Raw genomic sequence first — 22580 nt, forward strand, 5'->3', positions numbered from 1 at the left:
GTCTCAGTATCACTCAGCATTCACTGGGCTCACGTGGCAGTCAACAGCAACGCTGCTTTTGCACCTCAGTGCTGAGATGCTTCACTCAGAACCGCCTCTCCTTTCTCACAGCTCTGCAGCCCAGAGCCAGGCAGCAGCACACGGTGCTCAGAGATGGCCTCCTAGGCTGCAGGGAAAGCTCCCAGCCAGCACAGTGAGCACAGCCATTCTCACAGGGCACGCTGCCTACATGCAGAGCGCTGCCACCAGTGAGCTTCGAGCAGCTGGCACTGCCTTCTGGCCAGAGGAAGAAATAAAGAAAGGAAAGAAGGTGACGGTATCAGTGCCAATTTCTCAAGTCACCCCAGAAAACTTCGGGTGAAAGTAGGGGAAAAAAAATAACACATTTCTTCAGCTGCTGCTACGGAAGGGGTGCGCTGCCAGATATATGCCTTGGTATAGAGATGCCACTACGCATCTTCATGTGCACTTTTCAGAGGTTGTCTTTTAGAGGAGGAAAATCACTCCTGCGCTGCACAGCACGGTAGAAGTATGTAATGCTATTATGTGATGGAAAGTACAGCGATAGTAGCAGAGAAGCAAAGTCTTTGGCTGTGGTAAATGAAGACAAACCCAAACACAGCAGTCATGGACACAGAAACGAAGGTTAAAAAGCTGCTTACATTTGGAAGGCCTCAGGTAGGCAGGGATCTCCAGCAAGATACCCTCACCTCCACTGCCAGCCCTTAAATGAGGGCTGGGAAGGGGTGGATCCCTGGCTCCATCCCTCCTGGTCACTCAGCAGCATTGCACACACCTGAGCTCCCCTGGATTGGCCCTGCCTTCCCACCAGGTGCTCCATCATTACATCAGGCCATGACTTAGCATTGCCACTACCAATTAATTAATAAATAACAGTTAAATCCTAACGAAGCATAACTAAGATAAAGTTAGTTTGGTTTGCACATCTTTCATCTCTTGCTTGGCTCTTTTCTTTAGTGACAGCAGCGTTCCCTCCAACAAGCCTTCAGAATGCTGCAGGTGACCACGGAGCTGCTCAGGCACCGCTGCACATCTCTGCAGTGTGCAGAATTGAGTCCCTGGAAGGCAGCTCCCTCTCTGCTCACAATTCCCTCCGCAGTGCTGTTTGGGGATGAGTTACTTCTGATGCTGCCCACTCCTGCTAATTGGGCTTGCTGCCTGCAGCTTACAGACTGGTACTGGGGAGCTCATAGCATAAGGAGCTGCTGTCCCAAAGCTCTGCTGCTGTGGGTCTCGCCGTGTTGGCACCAATAACTGTATCCTATGGACTGCGTTTGCAGCCATCAGGAGAAAACTGGAGCTGTGTTTGCTGAGATCCTGCACAGCAGCACCTTCCAGGGTGCTAAAGAGAATCAGAAGAAGCTACTTTGTGCGTGTATCTTAGCTTCACCTTCTCACTTGCTTAGACAGCAGCCAGCAGAAATCCAGATTTCATCTCATTTTCTTCACTGCTCCATTTGCTACACGTACCAAGAAGGAACTTCCCTTCCTGACTCTTGATTTGTGTTGGTATCAAGTCTGAACACGTTCACTGGATCAAGATTTGTCTGATATTCTTCATGCCATTCCAAACTCAGCTCGGCTCATAATACAAGCCATATGCCTTACAGATTCTGTAGGAGCAGATTAAATGGAAATCAGGCTATATTGAGTTTCAATGCTATTTATTATCCTGCAAGTGTTTTTTTGTTTTGGTTCAGTTTTTTTTTTACACTTAAAATACTATTTCATTTCAAATATTCATCAAATATTCATTGAAAGGACGAGGTTGAATAATGTAACCATTCTGACACTGCACTGATTTTGGTTCACTTATTTAATGACTCCCCACCTCCCACACACACCTCCACAACGTCTTAACATATGAGAAAGATGTGGCCAATTTCCAGCTACACAGTACTCATAAATCTTATTGGCATCATTTGTTGCTTCACCATTGTTCTCCAGGTTCCAAGAAATCATTAAATCATTTGTTTTCTGCAATCTTGGCAATGCTGGAGCCCACGGAAATTTCCACCCCTCCTACACTGCCCACGACTCTGAAATTGCACATCTGTATCTTCTGGCTGGCACCATCAATCTCCACCTGCAAAACCGTACCTGTAACCACTAATGATCACAGCATCACATGTAAGTAATGGCAAGGCGCAGTGTCACAACAACCTCCTCTCACAGGGCTGCGCCCAAGGGCTGGAACAGCAGGGTACACGTGAACTTCTAAGAACTGTTCCCATTAACAACTGATGATGCCATCCTCAGTGTCTTAGCTGCTAAGGTTGCAGAAATAATGGAGAGAGAGTGCATTACCAACTGCATGTGATACCTTGCTAAACCCTCTCAATACTGTTTTCATCAGTTCCTCCTCTTATTCCCCCCCCTTTTGCTCATTATCAGTGCTAAGGGCACTCAGAAAGGCCTCGGAAGCAGATTGCACAGAATCCCACGGAACACAAGCACCATCCTGCCTTTCAGCAGTTCATCGAGGACGGTGAGTAATACACAACTTCAGCTGAAACTGGGTTACTTGGAGTTATTTTTATGCTATAGGAACTGGGTGCTGAGGCCATCCTCTCTCCACTTGACCTCTTTATGTGCTTGCATCAAACAAGAATGGATGCTCTACTTTTGCAGGCATTGGCATGGAGAGCCTGAAGCTGATTTTGCTCTCCTTTCCCTCCAGGATTCCTGTCTCACAGCAGCACCCAACACTGGTAGGCTCTATTGGCCATCAGAACTCCCACAGCTGTCCAACAGCCAGGGCTGGGACCTCCGGGCAGAGCATGGATGCCTCACCAAGGGCATGCTCAGCCAAGGGCACGAGGCAGTGCCAGGAGCACCACATGACCATCCTGCCTGGCTCCTTCCCCTGCCCTGTCTCACCTCCCTAGACTAAACTACAGCATTGTTGCCATGATAACAGCTCAAAATCTTCAAGAGGTCAAGCTCCCCTTGATGAGTTGCGCTTGGGAAGCACAGCAGCAGCTTGCACCCCACAAGGACACCCCAGGGCCAGGCCCCACGCTGTCCCAAACCACAGGCAGAGCAGCAGGCCACCAGCCCAAGGCCACTTGCTGGCATGGTGGGGACATGGGGACACACTGGGTGCCGACAGGCAGTGAGCCTCAGCACCCGGAGCACAAAGCACAGCAGTGTGCACACTGTGAGATCTCCACCAGTTTTGCTTCTCTGCCAGCGGGCTCAGGGAATGCAAGATTGAAGTCCAGTCAATATGTTGCCCAATGGTCACAGCACCATGTTTTTGGTGAAACGATGAGAGCCGACTGCCTGGTTCACAGAATCAGCTCTTTGGGACACATACCAATTTTCTGTTATTTGTACACACTGAGTCTGGCACTGTTCATTTTAAGCTGTTAGCCATTAACAAAAGGGAAACAAATGGTAATGGAAAGACTGCTCACGCATCTGCTTCTGCTTTGTGTGAGAATCAGCTGCCTGGGGACTTAAAGGAGTCCTTTTCCCTAACTGCAAAACCTGGGAGCCTGGATAACTCCTATCCCAACCATGGATAGGGTGGACATGGTTTGTAACATGAACCCATGACCCAGCAGAGTCCACATCGTGTCGCTGTCCCCCTTAAGGCAGCATCCCGAGCCCCTGCCCCTCTCCCCACCATGGGGAGCCCAGGGCTGCTGCTGCAGCACCCATGGCAGCTTCTTTTCCAGCCAGGACTGAGCAGTGTTTGCCACAGACACGAGCTGCTGTAATTAATTAATAATAAGCCACTATTAAAAGACTACCTTTGCAAAGTAGTTTTCTTAATATTCACTCATATTTACCACAATAATGAAGAAAACAAAAGCGTCCACCGTGATGCAGCACAGACCTCCAGCTCCCTTCTCTCAGGGCTGTGATTCCAGCAGCCTGAGGGGACCTGGAAGGTATGCAGGCTCTACATGGGGCTGCCTGCTGGCAGAGCTGGAGGGAAGCCCTTCAGGGAGCCAAAACCAGTGGTCTACAAGTGAGAACATTCACCAGTCAGATAGGCAAGCACGGAAGCTTCAGGCATTGGCAAACTATCAGCATGTGGAGGTAACAGCTGAACTTAGGAGGCAGTCCAGTGAGAAGAGGGCTGCAAGATGAGGCTAAATGACAAGCCTTAAAATCACACAGCTCTAGGACTATGCACAGTTAAGAAGGTATAATTGAAGATGCTTAAATCCAGCAAGAGATATTGGATTGTTGCTAAATGATGTGTAGTTGTTTGACTCCTTGGCAACAAGATAAATCCGTGATGCTCTAACTCACACTGACCTGAAGTTAGCCTCTCTCAAGCTCCACACAGTGCCATGCCTGACTGCTCCTAGACTAGAGCAGAGCTATCAGTTTGCTTCAGACTTCACACAAGCTGCTGGCTAGCAGACTCATGCAGAGCAGTCACCCAGTGGCACTGGTGCCAGACACCCATGGGAAGCCCTGCACTGGGCTGCTAGGATGGCAAGGGGAGAGCAGCAGAAGTGTCAGCAGTGCCTGTGATATCACCTTCCACCTTCTTCTTTTTCCATTGACTTTTAAGGGTAAGAACACTCAAAGGGTCACGAGAAACCAAACACTGAGGCAGTAACATCATGGTGTTGTAGACTATTGCGGACCCAAATCCTTTGCATAACGTCACATTGGCAATGAGAAGAGATAATTGTAAAATACAGTGATGAAAGCTGTTCATTTCAACTCACAGCTACCTCAAAAACTGGCAAGAAACTGTTGTTAGCTCTGATACATTTCTCTGGTGAAAGGCCAGTCCTTGCCAGGTCAACACATGCACAGTGCACAAAAGGCAACGACCACAGACTGCAGAGCAGCCTGGCTCTGAGTCCTCGGGAAATTTGCCAAATCTGATTTGGGGTTTGTTTGTTTGTTAATGTAGCTCACTGTCCCATCAAGAACGCTGCCCGTGGAGTCACAGTCCTTGTACAATGAACAAATATACAGTTAGCAGAGTGGCGTGGTTAGGCTGGTATTTTACAGGTTGTATAACTAGAAAGATTATCATGGTGGAAAGAGATAATCAAAATGAATGAAATTAAATGAAATGCGCACCCGTGTTGTAGGCTTGCAGAAAAAAACTCCAAAGGGAGGGATCTCCAGAAAGAGATCCTTTCCCAGTGGCAGTCCTTAAATGGGGTCCAGGAGAGGTGCAGCCAGGCTCCAACCCTTCTGGTCACACAGGTGAATTGCTTTCACCTGTGCTCTCATGGCTGACTCGGTGCTTGCCTCAGGTGATCAATCAGTGGTTCAGGCCGTGACTCAACAGTTCCCATTACGGTCCTGCGGTATCACACAGAGGCAGCTATTTCACTGGCCAAGATGGCCATGAGCCCTCCTGCAGTCCTGGGGGCATGAGGAAGGTTCTCATTTCTCAGGGATGCGAGCAGAGTATGGAAAAGTAACTCCTTTCCTGGATGGGATGGGATGGTACAGCAGGAACTCCCGAGGGAAATACCTGAAGAAAAACTCAGTTCTGTTCTTTCTAATAGTGATTGATTTCAAAGTGTGTTGTGTTTGGAGCACTTGTCTGTACCAGGACCAAAGCCTCTGGCTCACAGAGCCACCTGAATCATGCAGAGCGATGCCACTCCTATTTGCGTTAGGATAAATGAAATCTGCACAGGGGTGGATGTGCCTCTTGTTCACCAAATCTTTGGTTCTGTAGGCGAAGGAGGAAGGAGGAGGAGCCCGCCATGGGCTGAGGCTGTGCCTGGCAGCAGTGTGCAGCAGAACGTGGTGGGGCTCTGAGCCCCAACCAAAGAGGGGTGACAGACAGGGAGAGGTGAAGGCCATTTCTGACTACAGAACATGAGGCTGTCAGGACTGCAAGTGTGGAAAGTCCACATCAGAGCTGGAGAATCTGCAGCAGCGGTTTTAGAGCTTGCCTATATTTAACCTGGACGGCTTGAGAGAGGCTGTGAATCAAAGCAGCTGACAGAAGGAGACCAGGAAAATACTCCTTTCCCTTCCCTTCCCTTCCCTTCCCTTCCCTTCCCTTCCCTTCCCTTCCCTTCCCTTCCCTTCCCTTCCCTTCCCTTCCCTTCCCTTCCCTTCCCTTCCCTTCCCTTCCCTTCCCTTCCCTTCCCTTCCCTTCCCTTCCCTTCCCTTCCCTTCCCTTCCCTTCCCTTCCCTTCCCTTCCCTTCCCTTCCCTTCTCTCATTCTCCCAGAATCTTTCTCAAAGAGTTGGTTGGATTCAGTGTATTTCAAGAGGGAAAACAATGTTATAACTTCTTCTTTTAAAACTTCTCTAATTCCTAAGCCAGTGCATGCCCATAAAGTCTTATTAAACACCCTTGAACTATTGCAAAATAAGTCCAGTACTGCTTTAAGCCAAGACCATGATGAAACTAAAACCTATGTATCCAGCTATTCCCTGTTCTCTCTAAGGTGATCTCTTCGTGCTGCTCTTCAGTTTGTAGCACGCTGCTTTTCGGACCTTTCCTAACTAATGACACTAGAATCAGGAAGGAAACAAAAGCACTGGGGAAGCTTTCCAATTTGCCATTGTAAAACGTCCCCAAAAGCGCCCAAAGGTTTTCAGAAATTCATTTTATGGACTGCAAGACATAGGAACACACCGAGTATCAGCTTTCAACGGTACTCAGATTTAACTAAGCAACATCTGGCTAGAAAGTAACCAGCAACATTCAGTATTTATAAACAAGTCTGATTTACTGTCCATTCCCCAAAATAAAGATGCTATCCATGTATCTCGGAGTAAAATAAACTCCCTCTCTCCTTAGATCTAATTATTCAATAAGCAAAATGCATTTACGTTGCATGTTTTGCTGAAGACCACTGAGCACAAAATAGAGTGGTACTGCACCTTTCCTGTGACTGGGTTAAGCCCAAATAAACCACCTCCAATTACTCCTGCATAACACCTCCCTGCCCCACTTCTGAAGTTGGAAACAGCCACAGAAGCAGGGAAGACACACAGATAGGAACAAAGCTGCAAGAAGTTGCGTGGGAAGTTGCAGCCCCAGGACTGAGCCCTGCTATCCACAGGAGCTGGGTGCCACAGCCTCCCTGTTTGTCAAGCTGTGGCTCCCTGCTCTTGCCCAGCTCCCTCATCTTCTGCTGCCATTTATCCAAGCTGTCGCTGTGCTTCCCTCTGCTACTTGAAGCCCAAGCCCAGAAGGGTGCTGCCCCACAGCTGCCACCCCTCTGTTTCCCTAGCGCTGTGCCATGTTTGCAAATTAGGCACTCAGCACTTGCCATCCTTAAAAAGAAAGTATCCCCAGAAAAGGGGTTTATCCCATGTAGAGATCTGCCATGTATAAAAACAGCACAGAAGTCTGTTCTGAAGGAAATGATGGAAGTTGCATTGAAATCAGTGGACATCCACTCCCTGTTACACAGTGGGACCTCTGCCTGATAGAGAGACCAGAGGGAAATATTTCGGCACTTGGCTCCTTGGCCAGGGGATCTTGCTCATGAAACACCAGCTAGCGGCTCTGTGCCTGCCACAGGCCGAAGCCTGCCCCTGGAACAAAAGCAGTTGGCATCTGAACCTGCAAAAGGATTTCTTTTCCATTTTTATGTGCTGCAAAGAGCAGCCAGGTGCTGCTGCTGTGAGTGCCCCCAGCAGGAGGCAGCCCCCACTCCTTCCTGCAGCTTACTGTGTGCAGGGGCAGGACCCCCAGGACCCCCTCCGTCACAACCACTGCTGGACCCCAGAGCAACAACACACCTTAACCCTCTGCAACACCTCGAGTCTTAGAAAGCAGGAAAGGGTGCAAATGCTCTTACAATTCATGATCCAAGACAGACAAGAAAGGGAACAATGACACAGAGCATGGTTTAAGAACAGTGCAAACAGGGCAGGCTGCAGCCTGCTTTCCCCCTGCATCCTGCTCTGTGCAGTGCTGTGCTGAGCAGGACAGAACTCTGTGCAGGAGGAGCAGAGCTGCAGCACATCTCCGACAGGGAATGTTTCTTCAGCAGTGTATCTGACAGACAGCCAAGTCTCCACTTACTATAAATCAACAATTACTTGCTGACTTAAACAAGCATCTGTTATTTACTCTGGATGCACAGCCAATCCATTTGGCCTTGCACAAATTTGGTGTAGAGACACATTTGTAAATGATTTACGTGGGAAAAATGCCAACCATTATCTATTAATTCTATTGGACAGCCGTATTTTGGCAATAGGACGCAAGTGTCCTCTGCAGTTCCAAGGAGCCACTCCCAGCATGGGTGATGGAGGAGAGGAAACAGGGCTCCATGCGAAGTGCAAAATGGTTTGGTTATTTCCTGAGAGCAATCTGTAAAATAGATTTACAGTCATGTAACAACAAGGTCTGTTTATACTCAAAGGTTCTCCCTTATATTTAAGTAACTCCTAGGTTTAGGAGACCTCAGAAATCCACCACACTCCATCCCCACCACTCTCCTCTCTGCCCCCTTGGCTCGGAAGATTCACAAATTAAGTAAGGCTGCTGATTTTTTTTCAGCAGAATGAAAACCAAACGATGCAGCAAACGCTTCAGCACACATCGTTAATGACCTCCCTGCGGGTGGCAGAGCTCGGCAGCTGCGAGTCAGGCTGCTTTACTGGAGAAACCCAGCACTAGGAGGTGCAGTGGCCGCCCCTCCCTCCGTGTTACCTTCAGCCGCCCGCTTGAAGAACACCTTGCAGCTCCCGCAGGTCAGGGCTCCGTAGTGGCACCCGGACGCCTCATCACCGCAGATCAGACATGTCTTCTGAGGTGGAAAGTAATAGTCAATGGGCAGGATGTGCTCCCGGCCAGCCTCCAGCCTGCAGAGAGAAGAGAGCAAGGACGAGGGAAGGGTCAGCCAAGGAGGTCAGGATGAGATACTGTGTGCACAGCGGATGGCACTTGGAAGAACGTTTGTGGCGAAACCCCTCATCTCGGTGCCATGATAAGCCAAGGGCTGCTCAGGAAGAAGGCATGAGATCACAAAGCGCAGCCTAGCTCCTAACGCACAGAGCAGCGTGCGGGTTGTCTGACTCCTGCCTCCATCCCAGGTACACGTGTGACAGCGAATGGCAAAGTGCAGCTACTGTGACAGCACAGCCTGGGAAGGGGAGACAGCCAACACTGGCTGCTGCACTAGTGGTGTGATTTTGGCTTCTGTAAAAAGGGTTTATCTGTGCTCATTAAGCTACTTTGCATGCTCATTAAGCTAGCTGATCCAATATTGTGTCATTGTTGTCACACTGCTACAGATGAATTTATCCTTTTGATTCCTAATCAAAACAGATTAGTTTTTACAAAGCCATCAAACTCAAAACCTTTTCTTTTGTCCTTGCTTAGTTCCTAGTCATTCCCTCTCTGAATCCCCAGCAATAGCTGGCTTGAACTCATTTCCAGGATGCCTTCCTCATCTGTCTGACTACTAAGCTAGTCAGAATCCTCTGCTGAAAATATTAAGCAGTGCTCTGAACACATTCCAGCAGACTCCTGTTTATACCCATCCCAGGACTAAAGGCACTGCATCTCTTCTCCTCCCTGCCACAACAGTGCACTGGGAATATCATCTGCTCCTTGCCCTGCAATGGCCCCAGAGCCAGAGAGATGTCCAGCTGGCAAGCAGACGCTGGAAACAACCCCCAGATCCCAAAATATAACACACAGTGTTGACCATGCAATAGCTGTGATTGTATACTGGAAATGGATGAGCGCAGATTGCTGAGCTTCCTATTTTCCTCTCACCTACTCAGTAGCCTGAATGTCCTCCTTGGGGTTTTCAGTCTGGGTGGTTGGAAACAAGGATGGGGACAGAAAGCAGCCCTTAGCAGGTGCACAGCACAGACCCAGGGAAGCTCAGCATCTTCTGTGCCTGCTGCCACTTCCCCCATCTCCCACATTCAAGAAAACCTTTTCCAAGTTCTGCTGGGAAAGCACAAGGAGTCCCTGCAGCCCTTGCACAACCCAGGCAGATCCCAACAGAACTCCAGGCCTGCCACATCTCCTTACTCACCTGTGTGCCCAAAGCCTTTCCCTGGTGGCTTCTGGCACACGGCGCCCTGTGCCGCGCTGCTGCCCCACCAGATCTGATGGGAAGCTGCTGCACAAAAGGCACAGGGATGGGAGAGGTGATTTTCAGAACTGCAAGCTGGTGCATGTCAGGGCAGCATGACAAGTAGTAGCATTTTAATTTATTTACTAAAATTGACTTTGTAAAAACACTGAGCTGGGCAACTGGCTTCTAATTAGCAATAGGTCCCTGCCATTGTCTGGTTGAAAATACGTGTGCTTGTAGTTTCTGGAGTTTGAATGCTTGCAGACAGGAGTGAATATCTCAGTGCCAGAGCTTACTGTGTAAAGATCTTTGCACTTGGAAAGGTCCTGATTGGCCTGTAGGGTGAAGCATCAGCACATATCCCAGGGCAAAGGACCGCAGTGCTGGCAGGCAGCCCCTGTCCCAGGCTAACCTGTGTGCTGTCCCCAAGGCCTGCAGGCAGCTCTGCCCTTCTGCATGTGGCTCAGGCCAGAGGACATCTGACATGCAGAAGAAGTGGCTGGCCAGATCAAGGTTTAATTAAGGAAAGATATGTGTGTTATTTGTCTGTCCCAAACACCAAATTTTCCACTTGAGTTTGCAACTCCTCAGGCATTTCTAGCTGCCTGCACTGCTGCCTGCACTCACTCGGGCCTGAGGCAGCTCTGGAAGGCACAGTGCAGCTTCCCTGGGGCAGCCTCACAGGTCACAGCAATCCCAAAAACACGGAGACTGTGCAACCTGTGCTCACACACAGCTCCCTGACAGCACTAACACTGCTTCCACTGGGAGAGCTCAAGGACCAACATCTCCAGAGGAGAACTGCAGCAAGGCCAGCAGTACGTACTGCTCACCAGAGCAGCTGCCTGGCCATAATCTTTTGTTTAGAGATTTTAACTCCGGCAACAGGAGCAGCTTCTTTGGTACAGAATATCCATTCTCTTCTGTCTGACTTCCAAAGAGATACAAATCGGACTGATGTGAGAGGCTGCAAGTGAGAAAAAGCACATCTTCAGGAACAGATGAAGAGATTTGATTCGCTTAAACCACACCGCAGATTGGAAAATACTTGGCCATGCAGACAGGTCTCGAGGGGCTGGTGCTATTGTTCCATGGATGACTAATCGGGATGTTTAATTACAAGCAAAGGCCAGCTTTGCTTACAGCACACCGGAGCAATGTGCCTTTCACAGACATGATGGCTGTGCCTACTGAAACGCGTCTGTCTGTAATAAACTCCTAGGGAGTGAAGTACGAAATGTATGAAACGGCACAATTGTTTGGTGAGATCAGAACTTGGGCTCTTCTCTGTCCTCTGATCTTGTTGTCATTTCTGTCCTTCAAAACCAATGCTATTTTATATTCCACATTGGAGAGCTACACAGATCCTACCTAGATGGTGCTAATAAGTAGAACAGCCATTTTATCCCTCGTTCTTAAGGCATGAAACTAACATTTTGAGTCATTTGTCATCTTTTCAGCAATAGTAATCAGCATCAGTGACTCATCTGGAGAGGCTGCTAAAGTATCCCTTCCAAACAAACAACTTCCAGGGCTTTGAATTACTGATCAAATGGAGGAGATCAAAGAATATCCTACATTGGAAGGGACCCACAGGGATCACAGAGTCCAACCCCCAGCCTCACACAGCACCACCCAGACCCTCTGTCAGAGCTGTGTCCCAGCACTCCCTGAGCTCAGGGCTGTGCCCGCTGTCTGGGAGCTGTGCCATAACCACCTCCCTCTGGCGCAGAGACTTTCCTCACCCCTCCGGACCTTCAGGGCTCCACCCAGGCCCCTCTCTCCTTACAGCTGGCTACAACTCTCCTGCCCGGTTTAGGCATGTAGATGCAACAAATGCCTCCCATCTCATCCTCCCTTCCCCCCCCCCACCTTCCCCTGACCCCCAGCACTCTCCCAGCCCAGCACAGCCAGGCTGCATCACCACCACTCCTTCCCAGGGCCTGGCAGCACCACAGCCCAACCAGCATCACCGTGGGGCTCAGCTGCTGCCGTAAGGAAAAGCTGCTAATAAATGAACAACAGGGTGATACAAAAGCTGTGCTAAAAATGTCTTATTCATCCTGCATTTGCTTGGATTCCAGCAACGCTAGACCTCTCCTTCAGTGTCAGTTATCCTTTTTGTCCTCTACATGCAATTAGAAATGTGAAAAGGACTAATTTCTCTCCCTCTGTAAGACCTTTTCTGTTATTTGCGCTGTGTATCTCAGGCAGGAAATAAGCAAAAGGGACTCTCACAGGAACAGCTGTTGTGATGACAGAAGGAGGGACCAAAAAGACCTTGGAATATTTTTGAGGCTTAATTATTTAAAGCTGCAAAGTAGGTTAGCAATCGGGGCTTGAATGGCACGAGATGACACAACACAGTTTTAAACAGTTCCTCCTGAGAAAAGTCCTGCAAGTTCCACCGTGGCTCCATACACCTGTGCTTGGTGCCCCTATGTGTGCCCACGGGCAGACGGGGCTCTCCGACAGCCCCACGCTGCGCAGGTCTGCGTGGAGACGGGGACGGGACATGCATTGAAAGCTAACCCTGCCGTAACTCTGCTGCCCTCAGGGGTCTGCACTCGGGAAGGCTCTGACCTCCAGTGCCCATCATGTCTGAAGATTGACGTTCCAACAGCTGCTCCTTGGAGGGCACAACAGAGCTGAGATGGGAGCTGGAGCGGCACAGCCTGCAGGGTGTTCCTCTGCCTGAGTTACATTCACTGCCCGCTGAAGTGAAAGCATCTGCCAGGAATGCTCGGGGTTATAAAAAGATGCCAATTTGCCTTTTCTTTTTCATCTTAAGAGAGAAAAAAAAGTGCAAGAAAATAATGTAACGTAAAAAATGGGAGCAGGAACTGCAATGATGGTACCTTTAATAATCTATTTTCCAGCTGGTTTCTAGGAGACCTTTTAAGAGGGTTCTCAGAACACACTGGTGGTGACACAGTGATGAGCCAGCAGTGGAGGACTTACAGACAGAGTGCCCACACCTGCCTTCAGCAGCAGGCAGCCTCGTGTGGGGCAGAGCGGCTGCAGGCACTGTGAGGATGCGATGCTGCACCCCCAGGCTCTGCTGCTCCCCCTATGCTGCAGAGCTTTAGAAAATAAGTACTGAGCATTGCAGAGGGCTTAAAACACACTAAGTCAGTTTGTTCAATATATGGCAAGAGTCAGACTGCCAGAAACCCAAAGAAGGGAGATAGCAGAGTGCACACAGACACAACTTGTGGAGCAGTGACGTCGGGATGAGATTCCAGCCCCATCCACAATGCAAGGCCAAGGTCAGAGCTGCTCACACTGCACCCAGCCTCTTCCACTGTGGAATCCAAACAGCCTCACTATCTCTCTTATTGCTACAGGGAGGGTTTTGCTGCCATTTCAGAAAGGCTCTCAGAAGGGAAGAGAGCAGAGTCTACTGAGTTCATAACACATGCAAGTATTTCTATAGAGTAGTTCTATAACTCTGCAAAGTAAACATTTCCTTGTCAATTGCTTGCTTTCACCAAACAGCCTCTATTTCACAATGCTCCCAGAAGACCAAAGGCAGTCGTGGATAGGAGAGAAGCCAACCGACCACTCCTCATAACCTCCAAAGTCTCCATTTCAGCCATAAAGGTGCATCTGACCCAGCAGGAGCTGAGGCACAGCTGCCCATCCCTCCCCATGCCCAGGTCTCCTGACTATCAGTACCAAGGAGTACACTTGCTCTGGCATCAGCACGACTTCTGCAATTCATTCCTACGTTCTGTAATTAGATCAGTTAGTTAAGCAATCCACCATGCTAACACAACACTACACACACTGGTTGTACTCCCTGTTTTTCTTCACTTTAACATAACAGAACAAACACAATTTCCACCCACTTCAATCTTATATCTGACCGCATTTCTCATGCTAAAATTACTCCCACAGCTGCAGCAGGACTACCCACCAGTCTGAAACGAAGAGTTACAGCACCGTTCTGTGTATGCCTGTGCTTTGATGCCTGGAAAAATCTCACTGCTGCACCACCTCGCCCCTTGAGCAGCACAGTGTTGCTGCCTGCACCGACTCGGATACAGCCGCGCTGTGCCGAACACCCCATGACGTGCTGGCTCTGCTCCCTGGGATGGTGCTGGCAGCTTTGCATCCTGCAGCACTACGTGGAAAGGTCCATCAGGAAAAAGTGCCTGTGGGGACATTGAACCCCAAACCAAGGACACGCACAGAGACCTGGATGGCACAGGACCCTCCCCAGCCATTTCAACTGATGTCATACCTGAGCCTTGGTGATGGTATTTGCATTAACTTCTGCCTTTACAATGGCATCTTCTGTCTGTGACATTTTCAGGAAAGGTATTAAAAATAGCGACTCCCTGTCAGTGGAACTGCACAGCTCTTCCTGGACAAGAGCCTATGACTCACATCGAGCACTGTCACTGCACAGAGCACGAGGGTACGTTTCAGGCACGAGCCTTACGTTGCTGTTCGTGTTCCCTTCTTGCTGCTGCTCCGCTCAGAGCAGTGCAGGGCCTCAAAGCGTCGCCACACTGCACGGCCTCAGATAGCAAAGCTGCCTGGAAACTTTAAAGCGTCCCATCTGTTAAAATGCTTTAAAAACATGTAGCCTTGTACACTGAAATTATTTCCCTTTTTCTAACTAGCCTTGACTGTGTTTCTAAACTGCCTGTGCTTTGTTTTCTTGTATAATTGCTGGAGGCGGAGAGCTGAGATAGCATCTCTGAGGCAGCAGAGGATGGCACAGCGTGAAAACAGGGACGTGGCCAGGTGAACGCATGTGGGAATTTGACGTCCATGGCAGTTAAATAAGTGCTAGAGGGTGACTGCGGGTGTGTGGTGCCCCTGGCGGGGGGAGAGGGACGAGCACACCCCCAGGACAGGATCCCTTGGCTGAGCGCTCCTACGGCATGGCACTGCTGCTATAGGTGGCAGCACGGTGGGGACCAGGGGAAAGCACACTGCAAAGCCCAGCTGCACAACTCGCAAATCTCATAAATTACTCTTTTTAAAATGCTTTTTCAACAACCCAACCAAACCATCCTTTGCCTACTGATGGAGATGGGCAGAGTTCACTCCATCACACAGACGGCTGGGAAATCTGATCTCACCGTGACAGTTAGCTCCAACCCTCCAGCTGTGACTCAAAATGAAGCAGAAAATGGGATGAGAGGTTACTAAAGGCTCCATAAAGCCTAAGCAGAGCCACTCTGTGGTCCCTGCTTTGCATGGGTGCCTCTGCAGGCAGCAGATGGCTATTTGGGCATAGCACTGAAATTGCTGCTGCTCCAAAGCCTAAGCTCTATCCTGTGAGCTTGAGAAGCAGCTTCAACAAGTCAGCTCCGAGAAAGAGAAGACGAAACACATGATTTCACCAAATGGAGGAAGCACCTGAGCACCTCCTGAAAGAGACAGGCATAAAGCCATTGCAAAGTTAAAGGAGGCTCACCTGGTTACTGAGCACCAACAAGACAAAAAGTGAAAAAGGAGCAGTGTGATGAGGCCCCAGCCCTGAGCAGCCCAGAGGTCAGAGCTGTTCAGTGTCACCCTGGTGACTGCAGTCACCTGGAATCCACAAGGACAGGACCTCGGTGTCCTTGGTTGCACGGAATCCTTCTTATTTCCCAAGGAAACAGCCCACCTGTACAGTGTTTTTGAGTGAGTTTAACACACACCACAATCTTCATCCATCTCATCTGCTGGCAAAATGTGACTGAAGGGAAAATCAAGAAGTACAACTCACGCTCAGAGGAACCACCCTCTGGTCGCAGGGCCTGACCCCCCCAGGAACCACCTGCACTGTTACTTCTCTTTGCAAGCTGCTGCAGGCACAACACCTGGCTTTACTCTGGGGGTGCTCAGCCTTCCCCCTCCAGCACAGAGATGCTCATTAAGCACCGCAGCAGCAGTGAGGGGACGGGGCAGCTGGCCTCAGGCACACCTGACAGGCACAGCATAGGGTGCAGCAAAGGTCAGGACCTACACTGCCCTTCCACATGCCCTCCGTGTGCAGGTTCCTGTTTGTTTCTGTCCTACACGGATCTTAATGCCAGCACCATCTATGATTCTGACAAGCAATCTGCTCACAGCACTCCACAGAGCAACACTTGTGAGCCACGTCTGCTCACACAGCCACAACCAAACAGCTCCCATCTCCAGCGCGAGCACAAAATGCAAGCAGCACCGTCAGCAGCAGAACGCTCTCTCTGTGGGTGTGAGAGCACATTTGCTCCCACCAAACCCGCTGCTCACAGCCAGACCTGCCCACCTGATTCCCAGGGAGGATCGAGGAACCTTCTCCAACAGATTAATACGGGCACACGAAAACTGCAGGCTGCTGTGGGGGCAAACCGTGAACGTGTGGGGTGCGGTCAGCAGCACGTGCATATCTTCAGCATTACGATAAGGAGAGCAGCACAGTGCTCAGCAGCGGGGAGATGGGCAGAGCGGGGAGCAGTGCCTGCAGGGCAGGGATGGCACAGCACGGGCAGTGCTGGGGGCTGGACGTTGTACCCCAGTGTTGCGCCCAGCCCCGTAGCACACCCAGCGGGCTGTGCAGTGCAGGAGTGCACCGAAGTTCACATCTTCATTTTGCTTTGAATGTTTTCTCTTCCAACTTATTGATGTCTCCCCAGAGGATGAGACAGCTGTTTTTGTTAACAAAAGCTTTCTCCTGTTCAGCAAACACGTATCTGTTTTTGACTTTACTTTTTGACATGATTTTACATTTTCCATTCTGTAATGCAGAAAGTGGTGTATGGCACATTTTTTATTTATTAGATGCTGGATGAATGTTTAAATTGTGATGAAACGGGTCCTTAAAATCAAAAGAAATGTAAACATTCCTCTAGTAAGTCAGGACTAAATTCACCAAAACAAACTGTTTCTTTCATTAATTGTCTGCTGAAGCCAGGAAACATCATTTGTAAGCTGTAAACTACACTGTCTCATCTTTGCCTAAGGTTCCATGCCGCTGCTTTGTGCCTCATCCTTCACACAGGCTGGAAGAAATCCCCCTGCATTTGCAGTCTGCTCAGCCCCGAGCAGCTCTCGCTCTGGACGACCACCCTGAACTGCCCTGGCTGAATACATCGATTTCTCTGTGGTTATGTGACCACTTCAGGGCTGGTTTAGCAACGCAGTGAACTCCTGGTGTTAGACTTCTCCTGGGAATCTGGCTTCCTGCAGGCTTCAGCAACAGCTGTGCACCACCTACCATTATATTTGAGTCCAAGAGATCCTAGTAAACATAGGCTTCTCCATTCTTTCACCATGAGAAAGTAGGAATCACGCTCCACACCTTGCCCTGCTTGCAACACGGGCATAGCAGCACTCCTTGTACTGCTCACTTAATGGCAGACAAACCGCCCTATCAGCTCTGCAGCTGGAGACAACATCTGGTGGAACTTTGTTTTTATATCCCAACCTCTGGTTATTGCCCCGTGGAAGGGGTTGATGTGCACAGGGCTGAGCCCCCCACAGCACACCTGGACCTCAGATCCCAAATGCAGCCCCTGCAGCAGGAGGGGAGGGCTCCATGCCTGCCTGCTGGGGATTGGCTTCTAGGCTTGGATATTTAAAACATGTAATATTTTTCCCAGATTTTTTGGCAGTGAAATTATTGCTACAGAAACTGGCATTGCTAATTCTGCATTTTTACTCCTCTATTGGATGAAGCTTGAGTTGAAAGTGGGCAGATGATAGCAAAATCTGGCATGGAAAATCCAGAAGACAAACAGCAGTGAGAGCAGAAGCCGTCAACCCAGGTGGCACAGCGCTGCCCATGGGTGGCCCCACAAAGAGATGGGACGTGGGCACACCGCTCCCCCCGGGCACTGCAGAGCATGGGGCAGCGCCAGCCCCGGGAGCATCAGCACTCAGTGCAGTCACACTCCTGTTATTTTTAGGTGTGTTTATATCATGACCAAATCCCTGCACAGATACAGTTGCTGGGGCAGAAGGAGGGTTCGGGATATTTTATCTGGAGGGCGGTGTAAGCTGTATCTGCAAAAATTCACTCCACTGGCAAACCACTTGTACTCTAGAGAAGACCTCAAAACTTATGCAACGGCACCATCTCCCCATGTCCTCAGAGCAGATCGTGCTCTGAGTCATCTCAAAGAAAAAGCGTGCGAGTTATAATGGAGGCTTCGTGTTTCTGCGGCCTTCTTGGCACCCTCAGCCTCGCACTCAGCTGCCAGCACAGCACCCAGAATCACATCCCTCTGCACCCACAGCAGCAGCTTGCCACCAGCTGCGCTTCACGGCCCCGCACCACACTGCAGCGCTGCAGACACCCGAGGGCCCCTGCCACCATCCTGCACCTTAGGGCGCTCAGGCCTGGGGTGAACGTGCACAGCGCTTGAAAGGAGCCTGCAGGCACACTCAGCAGTAACCTTGGTGCACAGCAGCCTCATAAGAACAAGGGAAGCCTGGGCTGCTGGCGGCACGCTGCATGCAGGGATGCGTGCCATGCAGCACCGTGCCTGTTGCGTCCGGGGGCTGCAGGCATTTCCTGGAAAATGCGGTTCCCAGCACAGCCCCAGCAGAACACGGCTCTGCCCAGAGCCTCTCCTGGCACCGTGGGAGCAGCACCCACCCACACAGCTGCTGTGCACGCTGCAGCCCTGTGAGGCCACGGCTCTCCTGGCCCTGCTGCACAGAGCAGTGCTGTGCCTGCTTTGCTCACGCCTCGGCCCTGCTTCGTGCTCCCCCAGCAGTGAAGCAGCCAGGAGCCGTTTTCTTCCAAGCCTGCCTGCAAACCAAAACACAGATGTCAGGTCTAATTTTAGGCACCCAGCCTTGAGAGCACTCGCTCAGCTCTCTCCTAGGCCAGCAGAAGGATCTCAGGACAAATCCACCATGGGCGTTGTGTGAGGGACGGGGCCAATCTGCCCCCATACTGTGCAGTGGAGAGCAGGTGAGTGCAGGACTGCAGGGCAGGGAGCCTGAGGGGACACACAACAGCAGCAGCAAAGTGAGGAGGTGGAAAACAGGGCACTATAGCAATGGAAAAGGGCAGGAGCACACAGACACACAAGGCATGCACCTGGAACATGGCCACAAATGCTTGCACGCATCCTGAGAAAATCCAAAAAGAAATACAGATCGTCTGAAAAGCATTTGCATGTGGGATTGCTCCAGTTAAGGCGCCTCGCTGCTGCCCGGATTAAAGCAATTAACCGACTGGCAGACAAATTACTTTTCTCCTTTTCTATCCTTCTAAAAAGGGAAAGGAAGGCACAGAGCCCATCCAAGCCCTCCCCACAGCGCCTGCACTGCGCAGCCCCAACACGTGGGGGGGGGAGGAAGGAACCTTCACTGGAATGTCTGATACAAAGGCTCGTTCCTGTACTGTTCTCAGCATGCTAGCCAAGGTCAGAGAGCTTTTTCTGCTATTTCTAACCAGCAAAGAAGCTAATGCAGCTAAAATATGTAGCAGGAGTCAAACTGCTAAGGAGCCAGGGAGAAAACACCAGAAAACCAGCAAAGTACCGTCTCGGAAAAGCAACAGTGGGACAGCAAATCACCATACATTCCTGCCCCATGCCATGGGCTGAACACGTCCTGGTGCACCCAGAAAGTGCTTTTGGGAAACCTGCCATCTGCCCACCCACACCTTGGGGTATTGTGAGTTCTTCCTCCAGGAATGGGGCAGCCGTGGGCAGGTGGCACATGGCACCACTGAATTTACTCAGACTCCCATGTGCCACTGGCAGCCCCCCGGAACCCCAAAACGTGCCTGAGCTGAGCACAGGAGCACCGGGAGAGACCCCTCCCCTCTGGCTCCAGCGCTGTGCAGCAGTGTGATGCATTCTGCCTTTGACTGCATAGAAAATCAGTGGGCACTGCACAGGGCTGCTGCAGGGACATCTGAGATGCCTGGGGGAGCGCAGGAGCCACCCCAGCAGGATGGTGCTGGCACAGGAAGGGCACCTACAATACACAAACACCTGTGGAGCTGTGGCTGGGCTTCGAGTTGGTTTCCATTACTGCAGAACCACGCCGTGTTCTGTTTGTGTCCTGACAAGCAGCCTGTACTACTTCTCAGGAGTGCCAGCATCTGTGTTCTCATTCTGTAGACAGGTTCTCCCAGATGCAAAGCCTGGCATTTCCAAGCCCCAACAGAGCATCGGTGAACTTGCTCCTGCTGGCTTCTGCTCAGGTCACATTAAAAGTAAAAAAGCATCGGGTGGAGCACTCTCCTGCAGTGCCATGCCCTGCAAATGTGGTCCTGGTGCCAGGCTTCACAGGACCAGGCTTTGCCAGGGTGAATGGCACTACCAATGGTGATTGCTGGGCACCCCTGCCCTGCCAGCCTCCAGAACCGCCCCGGCCCCACGGCCCAGGAGCCCAAAGCTTGCAGCGCTGGAGCAGGCAGTGCTCACACTCACAGCCAGAGGAACTTCTGCCAAAGGAGCCGCTCGCCAAAACTGTGCTCTCCTACCCTATTTATTGAGAAGGAATCATTATCTATTTTGCCTGGTTGCCTGGACGCTCAATGAGCTGCTGCTCAGCAGTGCTTCTGGAATTGCCATACACCTCCTGTAGCATTTTTATCACTGTTGGAAGATATATTGAACTTCGCTTATAATCACTCCTGAAGAGAAAGCAGGACTGTAATTGCTGTTGTTAAAGCAGAACAGAGCACAGGTGGGCAGAGCTGTGCTGGTGCCCGGGGTTGCAGGAGAGAAGCACCACACCAGGTGAGCACAGCCAGACCAGCAGGGTGTTTGCCATGACAACGGGCCACTATCTTTTACTTCAACCAGCCTCCTCATAGCACCATTAGTGCTACAAAATAAAAGCAATTCTGGTGCATGCTGCGTGCCGTGACTGCCAGGACCAATGGCACTGAGTTAAAATCCCAACACGACCAGGCTGTGTTCTGCCATCGCTTCGCTCAGTGAGCACTGCAGCACTGCCTGACCATAATCAGCTCTGCTTTCGGGTCTGTGAGTGACCAACTGCAGCCTCCATCCCAACACACGTTGCTGTGTCTGTCGGCCCTGCAGGCAGTGTGGTGACATGGGCTGGCAGCACTGCACTTCCATCACAGCCAGAGGAGGATGAAGGGGTAACACCATGGTGTACACTCAGTTATTTCCCTCCAGTCCCCCATACAACGCAGTCCTGAAGCTCTGTGGCAGCTGCCCTGGCTCCCCCACAGACACGAGGCATGGGGTTCCTCTCACCTCATGTTGTTGCCATGCTGCCAGAGCAGATTTCCTACGGCGCTGCTGTCATAGCCAGCATCATAGAATGCTGAGCACTGCCTGAGTGATGGCCAACCATAGAATCCCAGAATCACTGAGTTTGGGAAAATCCCCAACACTACCCACCAGCATGTCCCTCAGTGCTGCATCTCCACAATTATGGAGCACCTCTGGGAATGGTGACTATCAGCTCAACTGCAGCCTGCGCTGTGCACCACCGCTCTTTGGAGAAGAAATTGTTCCTAATACCCAACCTGACCTTCCCCTGGAATGAGGCCATCACTTCCCATCCTATCACTGTTACCCAGGAACAGAGGCCGACCCCACCTCACTACAGCCTCCTTTCAGGGAGATGGAGAGAGCAATGAGGTCTCGCTGAGCCTCCTCTGCTCCAGACTGAACCACCCCAGTTCCCTCAGTTGCTGCTCATAAGACACAGATCAGAGTGCAGCACCAGCACCAAAATCCTCCCGCTAAGCATGCCATGTCCAGGGTGAGCTGGCTGTGGGCTCACACCACTGCTTGTGAGATCTGCACCCTCTGACCACCCCGGTTCCCCAGCTGCAGGCTGAGGAGAAGTTGCACTTCCCCTCCATACGCGTTTGGCTCTCGGTCACACAACCATTTCATAGGCTGCAGGGATCTGCCTGAGGAGCTCCCAGCAGCAAGGGTTTCTTTCCAGAGAATTTCCTACAGAACAGCTGCCTTTCAGTGAATGCTTATCTGATAAAATCAAAATGCTATCAATCCCGGGACGATAAAATAGGAAGGTGTTTGCTCTCATGCTTAGCTCTGCAGTGCTGGCCTACAGTCACAGCAGGAAAGGATCCATCTGCAGCAGACCAGCTCATGCCCCAGCAGCAGATCACAGCAGTGCCCAGCACAGAAATCAGCACCCACGCCTTAAAACCAACAATTTATACAATCAGAATTAAATGAAATGGAGAAACAACATGAATGGTGAGAACTGCAGGCCAGAGAGCTATTTCTCTCTATTACAAATTATTTTTAACTCTGCAGAAGAAAACTGCTTTCATCACACTGGGACAAAGTGTTCCAGTACAACCACAAAAATTCGCAATATATTCTGGGAGGTTTTTGGATTCCTTGCTGCAAGAAACGGCACCGTGTCCCTCTCTCCGGGTAGCTGGGGGTGCGCTGGGATTTGCGCCGTCCCAGCAGCGACAGGAAGCTCCATCGGCCGCTTCGCTGCGGTTTGCCCCGAGCCCGAGGCGCAGCCGCTGTGCCGCAGCTCCGCGGTGCCGTGCGGACGCAGAGCAGCGGCCAAAAGCGCCGCCGGGAGCGGGGAAACGCGGCGCTTCCCCGAAGGAGCATCCGGAGAGCAGATGGCGTTCGGT

The 22580-nt window shown here is 50.8% G+C and overlaps 1 protein-coding gene across 1 annotated transcript in view; it reads right to left on the reverse strand.

The window, feature by feature from the left end:
* The window catches only part of AR (androgen receptor), a gene marked incomplete at both ends in the record, with an annotated part of 40948 nt that overhangs the window by 11552 nt on the left and 6816 nt on the right, over nucleotides 1-22580 (reverse strand). Inside the window, one exon of the mRNA XM_079541900.1 lies at nucleotides 8641-8792. Coding sequence (XP_079398026.1) covers nucleotides 8641-8792 — 152 coding nt within the window. The remainder of the gene's footprint in view (nucleotides 1-8640; nucleotides 8793-22580) is intronic.

This window comes from Tetrao urogallus (genome assembly GCF_951394365.1).
Source record: "Tetrao urogallus genome assembly, chromosome: 13".
Classification (NCBI taxonomy): domain Eukaryota; kingdom Metazoa; phylum Chordata; class Aves; order Galliformes; family Phasianidae; genus Tetrao; species Tetrao urogallus.